Source organism: Pan troglodytes, chromosome 18 (assembly GCF_028858775.2).
Source record: "Pan troglodytes isolate AG18354 chromosome 18, NHGRI_mPanTro3-v2.0_pri, whole genome shotgun sequence".
Classification (NCBI taxonomy): domain Eukaryota; kingdom Metazoa; phylum Chordata; class Mammalia; order Primates; family Hominidae; genus Pan; species Pan troglodytes.
Window position 1 is genome coordinate 27626845 of NC_072416.2, and position 24340 is coordinate 27651184.

Consider the following 24340-nt stretch of genomic DNA (forward strand, 5'->3'; position numbering starts at 1 on the left):
AACACATTCATTTTGACCTTAGTGGAAAAAATTTAAATAGATAACAAATTTTTTAAGGACAATATCTAATGCAACTAAGGTGATGGTGAAATGTGATATTCATCATGTCATGCATAATGACACACATTATTGCGCAACATCACTTTCTGCACTACAAACTAAATGACGGCATTATCATCTTAGGAGACAACCTGGCAATACTGTCATGATATCAATATTAATTTCCTATAAATCTAGTGAGTCTAACCTCTAGAGAATTCATCATGAAAAAGTAATTTAGAGGTGAGCAGCTATAATCATTAAAATGGTGACTGACCATGTCAAACAGAAGGCTGGGGAATTGTAGATACAATCCAGCTCAAGCCAGCTCAAGGCAGCAAAGCCAACTGGAAGACAAATTTGACTCCAAGTGAAAAATAATGAGCACCTAATTAAGGTAACAGGAAGGATGGCCTCTGGGAAGCAAAGATGAAGTCAACAGATAATCAAGGTCAGTTCCAGACCAGCCTGGCCAACATGGTGAAACTCCGTCTCTACTAAAAATTAAAAACAAAAAAAATTAGCCGGACGTGGTGGTGTGCGCCTGTAGTCCCAGCTACTCAGGAGGCTGACACAGGAGAATCGCTTGAACCCGGGAGACAGAGGTTGCAGTGAGCCGAGATCATGCCACTGCACTCCAGACTGGGTGACAGAGAGGGACTCCATCTCAAAAAAAAAGAAAAAGAAAAAGATAATCAAAGAGGCAGAATTTCCAGTCTCCTCACCTGACTGAGATGATGGAGGAAAAAGAATGGGACTGACAGGTGACTAGGGAGGGTGTGAGGGCATTTAATGCCCTAGGGCAGGGGTCACATGCTTCTTATGAAGTGCCAGAGGATAAATACCATAGGCGTTGCAGGCCATATGGGTCACTGTTGCAACTATTCAACCCTGCCACTGTAGTGAGTGGCTGTGTTCCAGTAAACTTTTTCACAAAGCAAGCGGTGGGCTGGATTTACCCTGCAGGCCAAAGTCTGGTGACTCACGGACTAGAAGATAGAGGGAAATGAAGCCAATTTGAGGAAGAAGTTCATGGGTTCAATTTTATCAGGCCATGTCAGCAGAGATTTTTCAAGAGAGAGATGATAGCATCATTCTAGGGATAAAGAGACCCCAGGGCTGGAGGCATAAAACTGTCACCATGAGGTGATAGTTATGGGGCTGAGATCACCCAGGGGAATGGTCTGAGAAGAAAGGAGATCAAGGACATTTCTCTGTCGCAATATAACAGTGAATACCCAATGTTACTTCAGATCACTATGGCCCTGGAAAGGAATGAACATTACAATCTAACCTCCTTTAACTCCTACTTTTTAAAAAGAGGGCTCCTATTTTTGAAGTGGGGCTTTCAGTCCCTTTTCCAAGATAAATAAGTTTAAAGTTTCAAATTTACAGATGAAAATTTCCTAATGGCTAGAAAATAAGGCAATGCTAAAATAAAGTGCTTATCAACTTCTTTAGATTTTTATTATGAAATATTTTATGTGCAAAGAACATATAGCATGTATGTAAAGCATAATGAATAACAATAAAGCAAATGTACCCATCCATATCTCAAGAAAGTAGTTCATTACGAATGCCACTGACAAATTACTTACTTATTTAGAGACAGGGTCTCACTCCATCACCCAGGCTGGAGCATGGTGGCAGGATCACAGTTCACTGCAGCCTCGACCTCCCAGGCTCAAGCGATCCTCCCACCTGAGCCTCCCAAGTAGCTGGGGACTACATGCACATGCTACCATGCCTGGCTAAACTTTTTGCGTGTGTACAGACAGGATCTTGCTATGTTGCTCAGGCTGGTCTCAAACTCCTGGTCTCAAGTGATCCTCCCACCTCAGCCTCCCAAAATGCTGAGATTACAAGCATGGGCCACTGCACCCGGCTCACTGACAACTTTTCATACCACAAGCATTAGTCTCTAAACTACAAATGAAAGCAGGCAGCCCACAGCCAGATAATGCTTTCAGATGTTTTCTTTGGCCAACAGTGGGTTTTTTTCTTTTTAGTTGCCAACATTTAAATATCAAGAAACTTCACATGAAAATCAGCATTCTGGAGTATCATCAAAAATGGAAGATGTAGCTTCACTACTCCCACATTCACCAGGGCAACAAGTGGCTAGAACTGAAGAGCAGCTCTCCCCTTTGAATGAACATGTATTCACCAGTTCACTGCAGTCCCCCCATTCCCTACTGTCCTATACCCGCCTCCCATTTCACTTATTTATTTTACCCAACCTAGCACCTCGGTTTGTGACCCCTGCTTATATGATTGTGGTTTCCAACCTTTGGGAATATGGGAAATATTATTTACAGTAAAAAAATTTAACAGACTCTCAATAGGTATATAACTAAAAGTAAGACAAGTCCACAATCCCTATCACCATTTTGTAATCCAAAAAGTTCTAAAAAACAAGTCTTTTTTTGTAACTTATTTGGCAATAAAAGTTGACCTGAACTGATATTAAACTATGCATAATCTTTATGCATATCCATTCAGTGGGAATATATGTATATATATTTTGCTATACTAATGTTTGATTATGGGATTTTGTCCCAGACCCCACTGGAAGTATTACATAACAACAACATATGTGTATTATTACTTTTAGAAAAATCTGAAAAATTCTGAACTCTAAAACTTATCTGGCCCAATGATTCCAGATAAGGGACTGTGGGCCTATTACACTTTTAATCCCTACCTTTAAGAAAATACAAACACAGCGAACAGATGAGAGTTTAACATTTTTACATGGATTTGTACTTCACTAGTTACTACAGCATCTACCTACACTTGAGAAACTGAAATAGAATGATAAAGGTGAAACATCCTGTGGTCTGACAAAAATGCACGGTGCACGTACTGACTGCAGCACCCTAGGCCATAATCAAACTTGGAAGGTTTTGCCTCGTCCACTCTGCTACAAAGGCAATTCCATAATAGCGTAACATGCCGCTTACACATATAAAAATGATGCTAAATGAACATATCCTTTTATGGTTCAAATTTACAGATGAAAATTTCCTACTGGTTCATCATTTTTATGGTTTTAGAGTTCATTTTTTCCCCCCAGTAAAGAATGGATTTTCACTCAACTATAAATACTTCTGGATTTCTTAACATGTAAACTACATAATAAGGCCATAAAAGATGAGATTGAGAAGCTGCTGCAACGACAACAAGAGGACCTCTTTCCACCCTGCTCTATGGAGAGGCTGATGGAATCCACTCAGATTGAAGCAAAGCACACATTACCTATCCCTTCTCAGAAATACTGTTCAGAGTTCCCCTAGAAAAGGCAGAGTGGGCAGGCGTGGTGGCTCACGCCTGTAACCCCAGCACTTTGGGAGGCCAAGGTGGGTGGATCACCTGAGGTCAGGGGTTCAAGACCAGCCTGGCCAACATGGCAAAACTCCATCTCTACTAAAAAATACAAAACTTAGCCGGGCATGGTGGCTCATGCCTGTAAGCCCAGCTACTCGGGAGGCTGAGGAAGGAGAATCGCTTGAACCCAGGAGGTGGAGGTTGCAGTGAGTCGAGATTGTACCACTGCACTCCAGTCTGGGCGGCAGAGCGAGACTCCGTCAAAAAAAAAAAAAGGGTGGGGGGAAGGAAAGGCAGAGTGAAGATCAGTGGGAGGAAAAGGACACAGTGGAGTGGGTGAGGGATGCAGAATGTTACTGCTGGCAACGTAAGGATAAGGTTTGTGATCGTCAAATACAGGCAGGGCTGACTCAGGGAAGAGAGATGAGATTCATTCAATTCGGCAGCAGGGGACTGTTCTGGGATCAGTAGGTAGAGACACATTTTGACTCAGTGTGAGAATTCACATTGCTGGTAGTGGATCCAACTACCTAGTGAGTGGTCTATTCTACATACCTCCTAGGAGTGGAAGACTCCTAGAGGTCATTAGATCTCTGTGATCAGAATTTATAGCTGCTGCAGAATCAGAAACCTGGGTTTGGGTCCACGGCTCTGTCTCCTGCGAGCTTGATGACCTCTTTGATCTCTGGCTTCCTCATCATTAAATCAGAAATAAGTAACATCACCTCAGAGGGTTGCTATGAGAATGCAATGAAATAAATGTATGCAAAGCACCAAGCCCAGCAGCTTCATAAGCACAGAAGATGTTTAATAAACATTAATAAACACTAGTCCTTCCCTGGTGAAGAGGCAGCCCAGTTCCTATACTCAAAAGCACTTGGGAACCACAGGCAGAGGCCCTGGACCCAAGCCATGCCTCAGCCACTACTCAGTAGCTGTGCAAACTTAGAAAGTCAGGTTTCCTCCTCTTTTTTTTCTTTTTTTTTTGAGACAGGGTCTTGCTCTGTCACCCAGACTGGAGTGCAGTGGCATGATCTCAGCTCACTGCAGCCTCGACTTTCCAGGCTCAGTTGATCCTCCCACCTCAGCCTCCCAAGCAGCTGAGACAGGCAAACACCACCACTCCTGGCTAGTTTTCTGTATTTTTTGTAAAGACCAGGTTTCACCATGTTGCTCAGGCTGGTCTGAAATTCCTGGGTTCAAGTGATCCTCCTACCTCGGGCTCTCAAAGTGTCAGGATTACAGGCGTGAGCCACCCCACCCCACCCAGCCAGGTTTCCATCTTTGTCAGAGAGAAGTTATCATTGTCAGGAGACGAAATCCAAGCCAGGTGGTTTAGTACAGCACTTTGTAAACTAAATCACCATAGAAATGTTATAGACTGTTACTATCAGACCTTTTCAAGATTTTAGTAAAGAAAGGATGAGCTGTTTTTCAACAAATCCAAAGAACTGAAAACATCAGGGTAAGGTATAGGGGAATAAACGAAAAAGAGGGACTGTCAATTTCTGGGTCCTTCTAGACAAGCAGTTGGGTGATCCACAGAAATATTTTGTTCAGCTGCATATAGTGTCCCCGTAGTTTAATTTGGATTAAATGCCAGCTAGTTAAAATGCAGATTTCAGGAAAACTCCACAGGTGGTCCACACTGGGCCTACATTACCACAGCAGCCCCTTTGGTGGGACGCAGTCCTCCAGGTCCCCTGAGGCCTTCACATGGCCCAAAGCACTGATTCATTTCACTGGCCTCGCCCTCTAGGCATTTGGGTTTACAACCTTGGGTTCTCAAAAAACAACTATCTGTGAAAGCATTCAGACCTCCAAGGGAAACTTCAGTCAGGGAAGAAATCAATACCCAAGGAGACACTCCCTATCAGAGCCTCGGTACTATGCTCTCCTAGTTGTCTCTCAAATTTTTTTTCTCCTTGATACTTCTGTAACTTCAAGGTCTTCATCCCAGTGTACTCCTTCCTCTACTCAAGACATCATCTCCCCAAAAACACCATCGGTGATGATCTGCATCTAAGGGTTTTCAAGAAACAAAACATCTCTCTTTTTAGCAGGGCTACAAAAGACACACCATGACCTTTATTTCTTGCCTGATTACCACCCATTACCATCCACTCTCAGTCCATATGGTTTGGGTGCGCTGACTCCAGTCCATTTCTGGGGAAAGGCATGTGACCCAGAAGCATTCAGAGCCAATCCTGGGACTCGGGCCACAGTGACTGCGAGATGAGTATTCTTTCCCTCTGAGACTTGGAAGATGTGGAAGTCTCCCAGTGCCTACCTAAAGAGTGGAACGGCACGGTGGCTCATGCCTGTAATCCCAGCACTTTGGGAGGCCAAGGTGGGTAGATCATCTGAGGGCAGGAGTTTGAGACCAGCCTGGCCAACATGGCAAAACCCCATCTCTACTGAAAATACAAAAATCAGTCGGGCATGGTGGTACAGGCCTGTAGTCCCAGCTACTTGGGAGGCTGAGACGGGAGAATGGCTTGAACCTAGGAGGTGGAGGCTGCAGTGAGCCGCGCCACTACGCTCCAACCTGGGTGACAGAGCCAGACTCCGTCTCAAAAAAAAAAAAAAGAGTGGAACCCCCAGAAGAAGCCAAATCTGCAGCCACACTACTTATTAGAGGCTCTTTTGGTCACTTATGAGCCAATCAATTCCCGTCTTTGCTATGAACTGGGTTTTCTTACAACCAAAAGAGACCTAATCAATACAAGAGATATTTGAAATAAGGGCTTGAAAAGGAAGGCAAGAGAAAGGTGCTCAAATTTTCTCCTCTGGGAAGCTTTTGTTACCTCCCTCAATCCAATGACAGCTGGGTTTTGCTCTGTGCATTAGCCATCCCTCTTAAGCACTTATCTCATGTATATAATTATTTTTTGCCTGCCTACTTCTTCCACATATCTCCTGAGCTCCCTCAGGGCAGAAACCATGCCCGTATTCACCTTTGATTATTTAATACCTTGGATAAGAGGACACAGTGTAGGCTCAACAAGTGTCTGTTGAATGCATCAATCAACAAAAGGCAGGTGGACTAAAAGAACCATCCTACTTCTCTTCTTTGGGACACTCACACCATGAGACCACCTCATAAGCCTTGCCCCTGTGAGTTTCAGGCCGTCTTCTCAAATAGACTTACCCACCCATCGTAAACAAACTGCATCATGCGAACTCATTCCTTCCAGGCATTACTAATTCTCTACAAGTCCCTCCCCTGGAACCTTACAGTGAAAGTACTCAAAGGTCTCCCTTCTGAGGAGAATATCTCACTGCAAGACACCACCTAGAATTCCACAAATTGATAAACCAAAACATGATGGGCATGACATTCACATATATAACTTCCTTCTCTACCTAGATCGCAGGGGCGAAAACAAAAAACCCCTTTGCTTTGTAGCCTTCATCTTGACCTAAAAACACCCAGAATCCTGATTCTGGGGCCAACCAACCACCTACTTCCACGCAGTAACAATTCTAGGCACTCTCCAGCCTCCGTTTATCTTCCTTAGTCCTTTCTGATTACTTAAGCAGAAAACACACACACACACACACACACACATCTAGGAAATCAACAGCAAGGAAGCAACAGGTTTCCCAGTTAAAAACAGATGTTCTGACTTTGGGTGCATAATTGCCACACCCTTAATAGTTCTGTAATAGCTTCAGCTTCCACTGGCATCTAGCAATAAAGATTTTTAAAGACAGTCAAAGGTCAGGCCCAGAATTACAGCTCCAGCATGAATCACCATCTACTCTATCCACTTCATGTTTTCCCATACTTGGGCCCACACCACCAGGGCGATCTAGTAAGAACTCAAATACCGGAATTAACAATGTCTATTGCACCCTGGCCATGGGGTAGGAACCACAGCAGACCCTGGGAATCAAAGGAGACACAGCAAGGACTCTCAAGGTATTTAATCTGATGGAGAACACACACAAGAGGCAGTCACAGCACAGAAAAGCAAGTGCTACACAGGATTACAAGAACGCCCAGGAGAGGCATCCAATCTATGCTGTAGCATCATAGAAGGCCTTTCAGAGGCAGAGAGACCTTTCCCAGAAGGCTGAAGAATGAGCAAGAGGTGCCTGGAGAAAAGGTGTGCTGGGAGAGGCTTCCAGGAGTTCCAAGTAGATGCTAGCAGGTAAGAAAGCAAGACCTCCTGTGGAAACTGAAGGTAGGCAAGCATGGCCGGAATTTTAAAATGTGAAGGTGCCAGGCAAGGTGGCTCACGCTTGTAGTCCCAGAACTTTGGGAGGCCAAGGCAGGCAGATCAGTTGAGGCCAGGAGTTCGAGACCACCCTAGGCAACATGGCAAATCCCCACTCTACAAAAAATACAAAAATTAGCGGATGTGGTGGTGCCCACCTGTAGTTCCAACCACATGGGTGGCTGAGGCGAGAGGGTCGCTTGAGCCCAGGGAAGTCAAGGCTGCAATGAGACAAGATCGCACCACTGCACCCCAGCTTGGGTGACAAAGGGAGACCCTGCCTCAAAAAAAAAAAAAAAAAGTGTGAAGGGAGAAGCCTCTAAGATGACCCAGGAGTCAAAGAGACCCTAAATAGCTTGGTAGATTTAAGTCTCAGAACTTTGTATAAAAAGAGTGAAAGTCCCTTACCTGTCACGAACAATGTAAAAACAAGCCAAACGACTATCTGACAAATGATCTTGGCACTTACTAAACACTAGTTCCACAATGCACGTTGCTCAGAACACTAACAAGGGTACGAAACTCACAAGAAATTATCATGTGCTTGTAAATTGTTCCTTGAAACATCAGCCGCCATTACCACACGTCTACCTTCCTCTCAGCATTATTTCTTTAATTTTCCTGCAAATAACAGAAAAGTAGGTTTGTCCGGGCTTTAGGGACAGCGATTAACCCTGAAAATAAGAGTTAATTCTCACCACAATAATACGGTAGGGAATCGAAAAAATTAAACAAGGAAACTAAGCAAAAAGATGGAGGAAATGAAACAGTAAAAAGCAAATTTAGAAAACTCGAGAGGAAGTAAAAGTATTTTCATACACTCAAAAAAAAGAAGTGTCCCACGTGCTTCAGCCAAACCAAACTCCCCTTAACTGTTAAAAACAGAAAATCAAAAGAAGAGCTGTGAGAAATTCATACTTTCGTATCTCTTTGCTGAATAAACACTAAATAGGTACAGTACTGCCAGCTGCCCTGAAAGACCTTGAAATATTAGCCCCAGATAATACAGCACATGACAGTCACCTCCAGAAACTCTCAAAAACCACAAATCATTTCTTGTTCTGACAACCTGATCTACCAACTCTGGTCTAGCCTGCCATTTAATAATCAATAACGTTTCTTGTTAAGCACTTCAACCGTAGCAAAGGAAGATAAAGAAGCATTTGTTTCCAAACCTAAGGTGAGACTTTTTAAATTGGCGCAAGGCTTCTCCATAATCCTTTTCTGCCAATTCCAAATTTCTAAATGTCAAGAACTGGCAGCAGCAGTCCAGTTCCTAGGAGCCCTGGTTTTGAGACAGCACCACCTCCGAATTCCCTCAAAGGGTGTTCTGAACTCACTGAGCAAATCCGGCTGGCTTTCATGTCCCTCTAACCATTTCTTGCCGCCATGCACTTACAGGAGAAGGACTCGCAAACAGCGGGAGCACCGGGAAAGCCTGGGACTGCCGCCCCCCACAGCGCAGCGCTCGGCACAGCGTTAGGGACAGAAGTCACCGTTGTTGAGCCCAGGGCAGCGATCCGAGCTGGCTCGGCCCCCGGGAAGGGAGGAGAAGGACCGGGTCTACTCCCCGAGGGCGATGCTCCCGGGGCAGGGACAATGGGCAGGGGACCCCGCGGTGTGGCGGAGGAGGCGGCGGCCCTCCCCTGCAGGTCTCGGGGGCCCGGCGGCGCTGAGAGACAGGCGGGCCGCCTGGAGCGCGGCGCTCGGGCCTCAGTGCGGCGCAGCCCCCGGGCCCGTGCCCTGCTGGTCTCGGGCAGGGGCTGCGGCCCAGCTCAGAGCCGCCGGACCGCGGAGGAGCCGTCCCGCCCCCCCCGCCCTCCGCCCTCCGCCCCCAGCCCCGGTGCGACCCCCGTGCTGCCCGGCGCACTCGCCTGCCCACGGTCTGGTTAGCCAGCTGCTTCATGCGGTTGAACTGCTTCTTCATGGCGGCGGTGGCGGCGGCGGCCCGCGGGGCTCGGGCCGGGCAGGGCGGGGGACAGCCTGGCAGCTACTACATCGCTTCCCGGCCCAAGCGGCGGCGGCGGCGGCGGTGGCTCCCCGGGCCGGCGGCCCCGCCCTCGCCTCGTCACTTCCAGTGGCACCGCCCGCCCGCCCTCTAGTTCTGGCCGAGCCGAGCTGAGCCCGAGTAGAGCCGAGTCGAACCGAGCCGAGGCTAACAGTGCCCTACCTGACACGGGCAAAGAGCTAGAAGGCCCCGGGCGAGAAGACCACTAGGCCTCCTCCGCCTGGCCTCCCCGACCCCAACGCTGCCCGGTCACCCTCTCGTTTATTTCAACGTATGAAAAGCTGTTTCTAGCAGGGCGCAGTGGTTCAACGTTGTAATCTCAGCACTTTGGGAGGCCGAGGGGGCAGATCACTTGAGCTCGGGAGTTCGAGAGCAGCCTGGCCAACACGGTGAAATCCTGTCTCTACTAACAATACAAATTTAGCTGGGCGTGGTGGTGGACGCCTGTAATCCCAGCTACTCAGGAGGCTGAAGCAGGAGAACGGCTTTTACCCGAAAGGCAGAGGTTGCAGTGAGCCGAGATGGCGCCACTGCACTCCAGCCTGGGCAACAGAGTGAGAGACCCTGTCTCGAAAAAAAAAAAAAAAAAATTAAAGTCAATGTGTGTTTTCCTTAACACACGTGCTCACACACTCATGTCTTCCTGGTTTGGTGGCCTTGGCTCCAGGTAAGCCCCTTCCTTGCAGTGGATGGGCAGCAATGTGGCTTCTTTCATCAGCCACATCTCAAATGTGCTCCTAAATGTCATAGAAAAAGGAAAGAGCTCCCTAACTACGGGATAAAGGAGACTGATGCCAGTTTGGAATTCTTAATATCAAAGAATGAGGGACTTCAAGATCTTTGTAGTGACCTAGGAGAGACCTAGGAAGCATCAGAGCTTCAGATACGGCAGCAAACTAAAAGTTATCGACATCAATTACAACAGAAAGAGGTAGAAATGATCCTTCCTAAAACAAGAAAGCAAGCACTACAGGATCGGTTGCAGGACCGGCAGCCAGCCCTGGAGTCAGCACATTCAGGGAAGGCTGGAGGTTCCCATCCACACTGCATCCCCTCCATTCCATGTGGTACCCACCATGCTTCAGTGTTCCACGATGCTTACATGGGTTTTTATGACATAATTTCATCATAACAAGAAATAAACAGATAGTCCAATGAAGTTCTAAAACTTGAGTCTCCAGTTGGCCATTGGAAGTGTATTGCTCAGACTTATAAAATAGGAGGAACAACTAGTTTTGATGAAAATGAAATCTACAAACTACAAACACCAAATATTAATATCATCAAGGAGCTCAAACAAAAAAGAAGTCAGGATACTGATGACCATCAGCTTGAATTATCAGTATTACAGAATGTTCATCAACAGAAATTGAGGGAAATAAGTTGTAAGCATCAAGAAAATCTAAGCAATTAGGAAGAAAAGATTGAAGAACTGGAAAATTTGTTACAGCAAAGTGGCTCAGGAATTACAGTACATGATCTCTCTAAACTTCAAGAGAAGGAAAACACTATTCATGCAAGCTCTACAAATTGAAAAAGTAGAGTCTACCAAAAAATTGAAGAATTTGAACATAGAGTAAAAGACAAATAAAAAATTATCTTCTGGGGCCAGGTGCAGTGGCTCACACCTGTAATCCTAGCACTTTGGGAGGTCAAGATGGGAAGATCACTTGAGCTCAGGAGTATGAGACTAGCCTGGACAACATACTAAAACCTCATCTCTATGAAAAATTAAAAAAAAAAAAAAAGGCCAGAAGCAGTGGCATGCACCTGTACTCCCAACTAGTTGAAAGGCTGAGGCAAGAGGATCATTTGAGCCCAGGAATTTGAGGCTGCAGTGAGCTATTATCACACCATTGCACTCTTGTCTGGGTGACAGAGTGAGACCCCTAGCTGAAAAGAGGCTATTGGAAGAAACAACTCTGAGAAAACCATGAAAGGATTGTCCACTGAAGCTAACCTGGAGAGCTCTGCCTTACAGCTAGAGCAAGAGTGTGTAATTAAACTCAGCCACGAGAAAGACTCTGAAATGTCAGCACTCAAAAAGAATATTGAGGCTGGGTGCAATGCATCACACCTGTAATCCCAGCACTTTGGGAGGTCGAGGTAGGTGGATCACCTGAGGTCAGGAGTTCAAGACCAACCTGGCCAACATGGTGAAACGCAGTCTCTACTAAAAATACAAAAATTAGCCAGGCGTGGTGGCGGGCGCCTGTAATCCCAGCTGCTGGGGAAGCTGAGACAAGACAATCGCTTGAACCTGGGAGGCAGAGGTTGCAGTGAGCTGAGATCTGGCCTCTGCAGGGTGGTCCAGCCTAGGTGACAGGGTGGTCCAGTCAAGGTGACAGAGACAACGTGACAAGGTTACTGTCTCAAAAAAAAAAAAAAGAATATTAAACAGATGGACACTAACCATAAAGAAACTAAAGAAAAAGTGCTCCTAAATTTACTCCAAGAGATTGAAGAGCTAAGAAAATCACTGCAGGAAAAAGATGCAACCATTAGATCCCTCCAAGAAGACAATCAGAGACTGATTTGATTTTGTCATCTAGTTGAGAAGAGCAGAAGCAACTGACACAACTTATAAGAGAGAAAGCAATTAAAAAAAAAAAAAAGTAAAGGAAGTTCAGAGCTTCCAGAGGAATTATTATGCTAAAACCTTAAGAAAGAAAGAAAGAAATTTCATAGCAAACCATAGAGGAAAAAGACAGATGTCTTGCATCCATGAAAGAAAAAAAAAATCTGATAGAAGAATTGAAATGACTCAGAGGACAACAAAGTCTAACTGCCCCTGTGGCTGAGCCTAGAATGGTAGATACTATTATGGTACTAGAATTGGAGATATTTCAAATGAAAATAATCAAAGGTAATCTTGAGGAGGGAATAAAGTATCATCAAAATATATTTGAAGGTCGGGCATGGTGACTCATGCCTGTAATCCCAGCACTTTGGGAGGCCAAAATCACTTGAGGCCAGGAGTTCAAGAAATCACTTGAACTTTGGGAGGCCAAAATCACTTGAGGCCAGGAGTTCAAGACCGGCCTGGCCAACATGGTGAAACCCTGTCTCTACTAAAAATAAAATTAGCCGGGTGCGGTGGAAGTGCCTGTAGTCCCAGCTACTCTGGAGGCTGAGGCAGGAGAATCGCTTGAACCCAGGAGGTGGAGGTTGCAGTGAGCCAAGATCGCACCACTGTACTCCAGCCTGGGCAACAGAACAAGAATCCGTCAAAAAAAAAAAAAAAAAAAACTGAAGAGGCCAGGCACAGCGGCTCACGTCTGTAATCCCAGCACTTTGGGAGGCCGAGGTGAGTAGATCATCTGGGGTCAGGAGTTTGAGACCAGCCTGGCCAACATGGCAAAACCTTGTCTCCACTAAAAATACAAAAATTAGCCGGGTGTAGTGGTGGGTGCCTGTAATCCCAGCTACTCAAGAGGCTGAGGCAGGAGAATTGTTTGAACCCAGGAGGCACAGGTTGCAGTGAGCCAGGATTGTGCCACTACACTCCAGCCTGGCCGACAGAGCAAGATTCTGTCTCAAAAATAAATAAATAAATAACCATAATTGAAGAGCAAACACAGAGTAAGATGCAACTGCTTCAGTCTTTAAAAGAGGAGAAAAAAGTAGGAAATGGATGATTTTTAAAACCAGCACAAGCAAATGAGTATCACATACACCCAGCTCTTTTCAGTAAAAGGTGAAGAAATTAGGAATTTGCAAAACACAATAGGAAAAGAATCAAAACCCAGCTGCATGAAACAGGACAAGACATTCAAAGACTCTGAGCCATTTTTCAAGCAACAGAAGTTGAATGTCCCAATATAGAAAACAGAAGTGAAACGCATAGTTTATTTAAATCTGAAACTGAAAGATTAGTGAAAGGAATGAAAGAGCAAGAATTGGAGATTAATCCTGAATCAAGGACCAGAGGGGGAAAGAAAGAATTGGAGAATAAATTTATAAGTAAAAATAATATGACTTTAAACAGATGGATCAGCTGTCCATCAATGGGGTTGGTCAGGAAGATACAGAGGTGCAGGGCCTTCAGGCTAGAACAGCTTCAGCCTCTGACACCCAGGGCGTTGCTCACCTTCAGCCGCAACTGCAAGCACCTGCTTTGGACAGAGAACAAATATAGGCTGTTTGGAATAAGGCAGCTCAAGAAAATAGCTGTCTCAAAAAGGAAGATCACCAAACAATGGATATTATTGCTGATAATGAAACAGGCCCCCATAAGCTGCAAGAGGCAAATAAAAAACTGTCCACTAGTAATGGTCAGGAGAAATTTAAAGACACTTTTCAGAAGTCATCATGTCTCATTCTAGAAAAAGACATTGAAACAGATGCATTAAGTCAGGAATGTCAGACTTTAGTGACAATTTTGCAAGCATCCAGCACTGGTCATGAGATTGGAGGTGTTAATGGTAATCCGTTTGAGGAGCTTCCACAAGGACCTAATAAATTAAAACAGCCAGTTAAGAAAATGGAAGTGTGGGCCGGGCGTGGTAGCTCATGCCTGTAATCCCAGCCCTTTGGGAGGCCAAGGCGGGCGGATCACCTGAGGTCAGGAGTTTGAGACCAGCCTGGCCAATATGGCAAAACCCCATCTCTACTAAAAATACAAAAAAAATTAGCCGGGCGTGGTGGCGGGTGCCTGGGAGGCTGAGGCAGGAGAATTGCTTGAACCTGGGAGGCGGAGGTTGCAGTGAGCTGAGATCGCACTATTGCACTCAAGCCTGGGTGACAAAAGTGAAACTCCATCTCTAAAAGAAAGAAAGAGAGAGAGAGAGACAGAAAGAAAGAAAGAGACAGACAGAAATGAAGGAAGGAAGGAAGGAAGGAAGGAAGGAAGGAAGGAAGGAAGGAAGGAAGGAAGGAAGGAAGGAAGAAAAAAAATGGAAAGAGCAGCTGGCGACCACAGTGGGTGCAGCATGGGGCAGCCCAACTCCAAGAAGAACTTTGTCACCTTCAAGCAAAGCTTTTAACTGACAGTGATAATGATTTTAAACTCCAGATGAACTGTAGTGACCTGATGCAAAAAAACGAAGGGAATGAAACTCAACTCAAAAACCTGGGGCAGGAGTTAGCACACACGCAGCACAGCATCAGACAGCTCTGTCACGGCAAGGACAGTTTCTTCCCACAGCTGGATATTTTACCCCAGCTCCCCAGAGAAGCACTTTCTTCACATGCTGCAGAATCTCCTCATGCAAGTGAGTCTGCTCTGTCGAGTGAGTCTTCTAAATTGCTCCAAGATATTGAAGAGCTAAGAAAATCACTGCAGGAAAAAGATGCAACCATTAGATCCCTCCAAGGAGACAATCAGAGACTGTCTGATTCCATTGCTGCCATCTCAGAGCTAGAAAGAAAAGAACATATATAAATGCATTCAGAAATTCAGCAGCTGAAGGAGAAACAAAATGTCTTAGACAGGTTACTTAGGGGAAAAAACCTTTTCATCAAAGCCAAAAGTAGTAAATTACATTCTTAGAGAGAAAATCTCACTAATAAATGAATAAAAATGAGCTTTTGAGGCAGGCAGTCAGAAACCTGAAGGAGAGAATATCAATTTTAGAAATGCATATGGGTAAACTAAAACAGGACAATGAAAAAGTAGTAGAAACATCTAGGGGGAAAAAAAACAGCCCAGGTGCAGTGGCTCACGCCTGTAATCCCAGCACTTTGGGAGGTCAAGGCGGGTGGATCATGAGGTCAGGAGTTCAAGACCAGCCTGGCCAAGATGGTGAAACGCCCATCTGTATGAAAAATACAAAAATTAGCCAGGCGTGGTGGCAGGCACCTGTAGTCCCAGCTACTCAGGAGGCTGAGGCAGGAGAACCACTTGAACCTGGGGTGGGGGTGCGGAGGTTCCAGTGAGCTGAGATCGCGCCACTGCACTCCAGCCTGGATGACAGAGTGAGAGGACTCCGTCTCAAAAAAAAAAAAAAAATATATATATATATATATATATATGCGTATATATATATATACACGTGTATATATATATGTATATATTAGCCATTACAAGAGATTAATATGCCAGGTGTGGTGGCTCATGCCTATAATACTAGCACTTTGGGAGGCTGAGGCAGGCAGGTCACACTTGAGCCCAGATGTTCAAGACCAGCCTAGGCAACATAGGAAGACCTTGTCTCTCTATACAAAATTTAAAAAATTAGCTGGGCATGGTAGCATGCGTCTGTAGCCCCAGCTGCTTTGGAAGCTGAGGAGGCAGAATCGCTTAAGCCCAGGAGTTCAAGACTGCAGTGAGCTATGATGACGACAATATATTCCAGCCTGGATGACAGCGCGAGACTCTGTTTCAAAAAACAAACAAAAAAAAATTACAGTATTGGAAGTAAATCTAGTTTCTTCTGCAAATCAAATGAAAAATGCAAGCCAGGAAGCAAGGTTGCAGGTGAAATCATTAAATGAAAAACTGAATATGGGCCAGGTGCATTGACTCACACCTGTAATCCCAGCACTTTGGGAGGCTGAGGTGGGCGGATCACTTGAGGTCAGGATTTCCAGACCAGCCTGGCCAACATGCTGAAACCCCATCTCTACTTAAAAAAAAAAAAAAAAAAAAAAATTATGCGGGCATGGTGGCGGGCGTCTGTAATCCCAGCTACTCAGGAGGCTGAGGTGGGAGAATCACTTGAGCCTGGGAGGCAGAGGTTGCAGTGAGCGGAGATCGTACCACTGCACTCCAGCCTGGGCAACAAAGTGAGACTTCGTCTCAAATAAATAAATAAAAATGTACAACAAAGTTTAGGAAACACACCAGCTTTCATACCCAGAGGAACAGATGCCAATCCCTGTTCCTCTGCTGTGTCACTTATGAGGCTGACTGGACTAGGACCGGGTGGGTCAGGGCATGTTCTGTAAAATGCTGCTGCAGAGGTTTTGCCCGCATGTGCACCTCTGCTGACTTCACCTGGCCAGAGGGCAGGAGCTGGGCTGAAAGGCTGTCAAAGCAATGGATGATTCTCAGAGACTAGGAAAGATCAAGCCATGCTGTGTATCTACTTTATCATTAAGTAGCCTTTAGGAAATAGTCATTTATTTGTTCTCAGTTTTGCTCTCTTTAATTTTTTTTTTTTTTTTTGAGACAGGGTCTTACTCTATCACCCAGGCTGGCATGCAGTGGCGAGATCTCAGCTCACTGCAACCTCCACCTCCCAGGGTCAAGCAATTCTCTCACCTCAGCCTCCTGAGTAGCTGGGATTACAGGCGCCCACCACCATGCCCAGCTAATTTTTGTACTTTTAGTAGAAATGAGGTTTTGCCATTTTGGCCAGGCTGGTCTCAAACACCTGGCCTCAAGTGATCCGCCCGCCTTGGCCTCCCAAAGTGCTGGGATTACAGGTGTGAGCCATTGCACTCAGCTTCTTTAAATTTAAGAAAAATATTCTTAATGATTTTAAGTGTCTTTGAAGGGCTGTAAAGGTATTCACCCAACTTTAAACTGTGATTACTTCTTGTGAAGGTGGGTATTGGTGACATTGGAGGTTGTGGTCAAAGGATACTTCAGGTAGGGTTTATAATGCTTTTATTTTTTTGCAAGAAACAGGTATTTGTGTATATGTTGGTTAATTAAAATATTAATTTGTGGCCAGGCACGATGGCTCATGCCTGTAATCCCAGCACCACTTCGGGAGGCTGAGGCAGAAGGATTCCTTGACCCTAGGAGTTCAAGACCAGCCTGGGCAACATAGTGAGATCTCGTCTCCACAAATAATAATTTAAAAAATTAGCTGTGCGTGGTGACATATGCCTGTAGTCCCAGCTACTCCAGAGGCTGAGGCAGAGGATCCCTTGAGTCCAGGAGGTCGAGGCTGCAGTGAGCTGTGATCATGCCACTGCACGCCAGCCTGGGCAACAGAGCAAGACCGTGTCTCAAAAAAAAAAGAAAAAAAATATATATATTAGTGTTAAGGATCAACTATTAGAAACACCATAGGTGTATACTCCTTACGTAAGAAAAAAGATGAACAGCACAAAAGTACAAGTTGTATAACATTTTAAAAATTAAAGTTCCCTTTTTTGGCTACGACTCACTCTCCTTTCCATTGCCTAGAAAACCACCTTATTGTTTACTTGTTTGTTTGGTTTTTTTTTGATTTTTTTTAAAAAGTGCATATTTGTATATATGTCAGTGTATTATTCTCTGATTTGCTTTCTATTTATTCTTATTTTATTATCATCATCATTATTATTTTGAGACAGAGTTTTGCTGTGTCGCCCAGGCTAGATTGCGGTGACGCGATCATGGCTCACCGCAGGCTCAACATTGCAGGCCCAAGCAATCCTCCCACCTCAACCTCCCAAGTAGATGGGACCACAGGCATGTGCCACCACGCCCTGCTAATTTTTTTATTTTTTTGAAGAGATGAGGTCTTCCTATGTTGCCTAGGCTGGCCTCATACTTCTGAACTCAAGCAATCCTCCTACCTCGGCCCCCTCAAAGTGCTGGGATTATAGGCATCAGCCACTGTGCCAGCTGCTTTCTGGGGGAAAAAAAAAAAAATATATATATATATATATACACACACACACATACATATATATGTATATATACATACATACATGTATATATGTGTGTGTATGTATATTTAAAAAGTGCATATTTGCATATATGTCTGTGTATTCTCTGATTTGCTTTCTATTTATTCTTATTTTATTATGTATGTATTATGTATACACATACATACACATATATACACATATACACACACACACAAATATATATATCTCACTACATCTTGGACATCTTTCCAGATTTTGTGAATGATTTCATCATCATCTTTCTTTTTTTAGAGACAGGGTCGGTCTCTGTCATCCAGACTGGAGTGTAGTGGCACATCATAGCCTATGGCAACCTCAGACTACCAGGTTCAAGTATTCCTCCTGCCTCGGCCTCCCAAAGTGCTGGGATTACAAGCATAGCCACCAGACCGGGCCATCTTATTTTTTCTTTTCTTTTCTTTTTTTTTATTTTTTAGATGGAGTCTTGCTCTGTCGCCCAGGCTGGAGTGCAGTGGCACGATCTCGGCTCACTGCAAGCTCTGCCTCCCAGGTTCACGCCATTCTCCTGACTCAGCCTCCCGAGTAGCTGGGATTACAGGCGCCCACCACCAGGGCCGGCTAATTTTTTTTTTTTTTCAGTATTTTTAGTAGAGACAGGGTTTCACCGTGTTAGCTAGGATGGTCTCGATCTCCTGACCTCATGATCCGCCTTCCTCGGCCTCCCAAAGTGCTGGGATTACAGGCTTGAGCCACCACGCCTGACCCAGGCCATCTTATTCTTTCTAAAAGCAGATGTTCATCCTATGCATATACTGTAATTTATTTAACTAGCTCCTATTCGTCAGCATTTGTTTGTGCCCCAAATCCTAGGAAATGTTCATGGGCAACTCCCTTGTTTATTTCCTCAAGGGCCTCTCCAAATCTTTATCACTTTGCTCAGGCATGATCATGCCTTATTAAGACATTAGAGACCAGCAGTCAAGACCCCCATACCCCCTTCCTGTATCCCACCATCCTCTCTTCATTCATCTATACTCCTTCCCTTTTGTTTCAGAGGAAAGGGATCCAGCTTTGCAGTTGAAGGCTAACAGTCCCCTGGACATTATCTATTCAGACTTCTTCAAAGACCTCATTCTACTGATCTCCCATTCTGCTTTGTCTTTCATCTGTCTCTATCCCTAAGCACACGAGCATGGCTGTTTCTCCTGATACATCACATTCTCCTTTCAGCTCCTCCAGCAATCAACCACCGTATCTCTCTATCTTTCTATCTTCTGAAAGAATTCTTTACTCTTTATAACTATCTCATTTTGTATTGACTTCTTTTTGAAAGTTCTACAAAATCTTGTCTCATTTATGCCCCAGGAATCTTCTCATGGCTAAATCCAATGTATATATATTTTTGTCTTTGGTTCACTTAAGTCTGATAAATATTAACCACATGTTCCACATATTCATTCTTTAAATTCTTTTTTTTTTTTATTGAGACGGAGTCTCACTCTGTTGCCCAGGCTGGAGTGCAGCGGCGTGATCTCGGCTCACTGCAACTTCTGCCTCCTGGGTTCAAGCGATTCTGCTGCCTCAGCCTCCCAAGTAGCTGAGATTACAGGCACGTGCCACCAGCCCAGCTAATTTTTTTGTATTTTTAGTAGAGACGGGGGTTTCACCATGTTGGCCAGGATGGTCTCGATCTCCTGACCTCGTGATCCGCCCACCTCGGCCTCCCAAAGTGCTGGGATTATAGGCGTAGGCCACCGTGCCCAGCCTCATTCTTTAAATTCTTTCTGCCTTCTTCATTTTCAGTGATACCACTCTCCTCAGGTTCCCTTCCTCACACCAGACCCTTCTTTCTCAGTCTCTTTTGTGGCTGCTTCTTCTGACACCTCTTAACTATAAACATACTCCAAGGTACCATCTTTAACTAACAGGATCTTCTCATTTTCCCTGCAGTGTCAGGGCCAGCTCATCCACTCCCATGATTCTGCTTTCACTGGTATGCCAATGACATCTGAATGTCTATGTCTAACCACCTCATTCTCCTGATGCCACACTGGTTTATCTAATTGTCTGCTGAACACATTTATCAGCATGTCCATAAGCATCTCAAAGTCAACATGTCTAAGAAGAAGCATCACCAGTCACGGTGGCTCATGCCTGTAATCCCAGCACTTTGGGAGGCCGAGGTGGGTGGATCACGAAGTCGGGGGATCGAGACCATCCTGGCTAACACGGTGAAACCCCGTCTCTACTAAAAATACAAAAAATTAGCCGGGCGTGGTGGCGGGCACCTGTAGTCTCAGCTACTCGGGAGGCTGAGGCAGGAGGATGGCATGAACCCGGGAGACAGAGGTTGCAGTGAGCTGAGATAGCCCCACTGCACTCCAGCCTGGGCAACAGAGCAAGACTCTGTCTCAAAAAAAAAAAAAAAAAAGAAGCATCATGCCTGTAATCCCAGCATTTTGGGGAGGAGGATTGCTTGAGCCCAGGAGTTGGAGACCAGCCTGGGCAGCATAGGGAAACCCTGTCTCTACAAAAAAATTAGCCAGGCACGGTGGCTCATGCCTTTAATCCCAGTACTTTGGGAAGCCGAGGTGGGTGGATCACTTGAGTTCAGGAGTTCAAGACAAGCCTGGCCAATGTGGTGAAACCCCATCTCTACTAAAAATACAAAAAATTAGCCGGGCGTAGTGGTGCACACCTATAATTTCAGATACTTGGGAGGCTGAGGCAGGAGAATAGCTAGAGTGCAGGAGGCAGAGGTTGCAGTGAGCCAAGATTATGCCACTGCACTCCACCCAGCCTGGGCGACAGAGCAAGACTCTAACTCAAAAACAAAAAAATTTTTTTTAATCAGCTAGACATGTTGGCACATGCATGTAGTCTCAGCTAGGCACACTCATGTGTGTGTGTCCAGAGGCTGAAGTGGGAGGATTTCCTAAGCCCAGGAGGTAAAGGCTGCAGAGTGAGACCCTGTTCAAATAATAATAATAATAGAAAAGTAAAAGAAACTCAATATCTTCCATTATAGCCTTCTTATAACCCAAGGAAGAGGCCTCAGAACCATGACTGATCTCTCTCTTTCTCTCTCCCCTGTATTTTTGAGACAGAGTCTCACTTTGTCACCTGGGCTGGAGTGCAGTGGTGCAACTTGGGCTCACTGCAACCTCCACCTCCCGGGTTCAAGCAATTTTCATGCCTCAGCCTCCTGAGTAGCTGGGATTACAGGTGTGCACCACCACAACTGGCTAATTTTTTGTATTTTTAGTAGAGACGGAGTTTCACCATGTTAGCCAGGCTGGTCTCGAACTCCTGACTTCAGGTGAACTGCCTTCCTCGGCCTAACAAAGTGCTGTGTCTCTCTCTCTCTTTCACACCCCCTTCATATCCAATGAACCAATGAATATATCACATTTGGTCCTCTTTTCCCTGTCCCCATGTCTGTGGTCCATTCCTTCCTGTCCTTATATGGACTGGGGCAATTGACTCCTTACTGACCTTGCTGGTTCCGCTCCTGGCCTCCCTTGAATCCATTCCCCACACCACCATGAGGGTGGACTTTCTGGCATGAAAATCTGATAACGTTGCTTACCTACTTTAAATTATTTCAGGAGTTTCCACTGCCTGGAGTCCAAACTTTAACAGGGTATTTGAGGACTTGCCTTTAGAGCCTTGCTTTCTACTCATAGACCACCCTCCAGCCACGTGTCACTTCTTGCAAACCCCAAACAGACTATTACCCAAATAACTTTAAACCCATAAGCCTAATCATAGCAGGGTGATGCCTTCAACAAAGTTTGCACTAGAAACATTTTACTTTTATTTTATTTATTTATTTATTTTGAGACAGAGGCTCCCTCTGTCACCCAGGCTGGAGTGGAGTGGGGCACGATCTCAGCTCACTGCAGCCTCCACCTCCTGGGTTTAGCACCTAACCACGAGAAAGAGGACCACAGGGTGAGGTAGTCTTCAAAAACATGAGCTTTACAGATGTCCCCCAGGCTGGCCAATACAGGCATTTGAGGGACCTGTGTGGCACTGGTATAGGAATTGTGGGTCCCCACTGGGGTGTGACTAATCAATGACTGTGGTGATAGGGAAACAGGAGTGGAGGTGTGAAGGGATGATGTGCATTTTCCACTTTGTAACTTAAATAAGAGTTCTTCCAGGAGCACGTATGCCTCTCGAGCCTGCTGCTTGGGGATATCAGAGAAGTGGAAAGTTCTATTAATGCCTTCTCCAAGAGCCCATGAGGCACTGTGGATTCTGAGATGTGAAATAAGTACCCTGATCACTACCAGTAATGTGTAGGACTTCCAAGAGTATATGGAGTGCCACAGTGAGACCTTATATTGTGGCCTTTGTATACGTAGATGTAGAGATATCTTTTTTTTTTTTTTTTAATTGAGAGAGAGTCTCACTCTGTCGCCCAGGCTGGAGTGCAGTGATACAATCTCAGCTCACTGCAACCTCCACCTCCTGGGTTCAAGTGATTCTCATGCCTCAGCCTCCCAGGTAGCCAGCTAATTTTTGTATTCTTAGTAGAGACTGCCATGTTGGCCAGGCTAGTCTCGAACTCCTGACTTCAAGTGATCCTCCTGCCTTGGCCTCACGAAGTGCTGAGATTATAGGCATAAGCCACCACGCCCGACCATTTTAAAAACACGACTTATCTATTACCTCGGTTTATATTTTCAGTATTTATGAGGCAAGAGATTCCCAGAGTTCTTTATGAGCACAAAGGGAACAATTCTTAGACAATGGCCCAAGAGTTTGCTATAAATATGGAGATGGAGTCATTTGTTGGCTAGGGCATTGCTGTGGTCTGAATGTTTCTGTCTCCCTGAAACTCAAATGTTGAAATTTTAACTCCCAGTGTATTAGGATGTGGGGCTCTTGTGAAGCGATCAGGCCACGAGGGCAGAGTTATCATGAATGTGATTAGTGTCCTTATAAGAGAGACCTGAGAGAGACACCTCACTCCTTTGACCAAGTGAGGATACAGCAAGACAGCATCATCTATGAGTCAGAAAGCAGGCCCTCACCAGACACAGAATCTGCCTTGACCTTGGACTTGCCAGCCTCCAGAACCATGATAAATAAATTTCCGTGGTTTATTTTTATGTATGTATATATGTATTTATTTTTTGAGACAGGGTCTCTCTCTGTCACCCAGGCTAGAGTGCAGTGGTGCAATCATAGTTCACTGTAGTCTTGAACTCCTGGACTCAAGTGATCCTCCCCATCTCAGCCCAGTCCCAAGGCTGGGACTACAGACACACTCCACCATACCCAGCTAGTTTTTAAATTTTTTTGTAGAGATGGGGTTTCGCCACATTGCCCAGACTGGTCTTGAATTCCTGAGCTAAAGTGATCTTCCCACCTTAGTCTCCCAAAGTGCTGGGATTATAGGTATTAGCCACTGTGCCCAGCCATTCTTTTGTTTATAAGTCACTTAGTTTATGATATTTTGTTATAGCAGCCAAAATGGACTAAGATAGCCATTCAGTGCTTACTGCCTGAAGTGTAGCCACTTGGGCTGACAGTGTACCATGTTTCAATTTAGTGGGATTCCAGGTGGTTCTTCTTCTTCTTTTTCTTCTTCCTCTTCCTCTTCTTCTTCTTCTTTTTTGAGATGGAGTTTTGCTCTTGTCACCCAGGCTGGAGTCCAATGGCACGGTCTCGGCTCACTGCAACCTCCACCTACTGGATTCAAGTGATTCTCCTGCCTCAGTCTCCTGAGTACCTGGAATTACAGGCACCCGCCACCACACCTAGCTGATTTTTGTATTTTTAGTAGAGATGGGGTTTCATCATGTTGACCAGGCTGGTCTCGAACTCTTGACCTCAGGTGAGCCGTGCACCTTGGCCTCCCAAAGTGCTGGGATTACAGGCATAAGCCACCGTGCCTGGCTGGATTCCAGGTGTTTTAAGGGTATCCCCACCCCTGTCCAAATTCCCTCAAGTTACAGGGTTTTTTTTGTTATCAGATCACATGTGATGTGACTCTTCTCAGAGGTTATGAGGAAAGGGAGGCCAGCAGCCTGCTCTATGGGTAGCCATCCTCCTCCTCCAGAGAATGCCAGTCAATCTACTAGTGTCGTGGTCCACACCCAGTAAGTTCACTTTGTCTAGAGTCCAACTAACCAAATTTCCCTGAATTACCAGCTGTTTTGAATCAAAGGCTCACCCAATAACAAAGGTGTGCCAATACATC

At 45.2% G+C, this 24340-nt stretch overlaps 1 protein-coding gene across 14 annotated transcripts in view; it reads right to left on the bottom strand.

Annotated features, from left to right (window-relative positions):
* The window catches only part of ARHGAP17 (Rho GTPase activating protein 17), a 96352-nt gene extending 86692 nt beyond the window's left edge, over positions 1 to 9660 (bottom strand). For 7 of the 14 annotated variants that reach the window (XR_010152315.1, XM_001164627.8, XM_063796888.1 and 4 more), the window contains exon 1: positions 9464 to 9660. Coding sequence is in view for 12 of the 14 variants with exons in the window: in XM_001164627.8 (XP_001164627.1) it covers positions 9464 to 9516 (53 nt within the window). In the remaining 2 variants the exon portion in view is untranslated. Of the gene's footprint in view, positions 1 to 8116; positions 8904 to 8929; positions 9359 to 9463 lie in introns of those variants that run through there. The other 7 variants (XM_063796884.1, XM_063796883.1, XM_063796887.1 and 4 more) reach the window with 6 other exon arrangements.
* Between the last annotated feature and the right edge of the window lie 14680 nt (positions 9661 to 24340).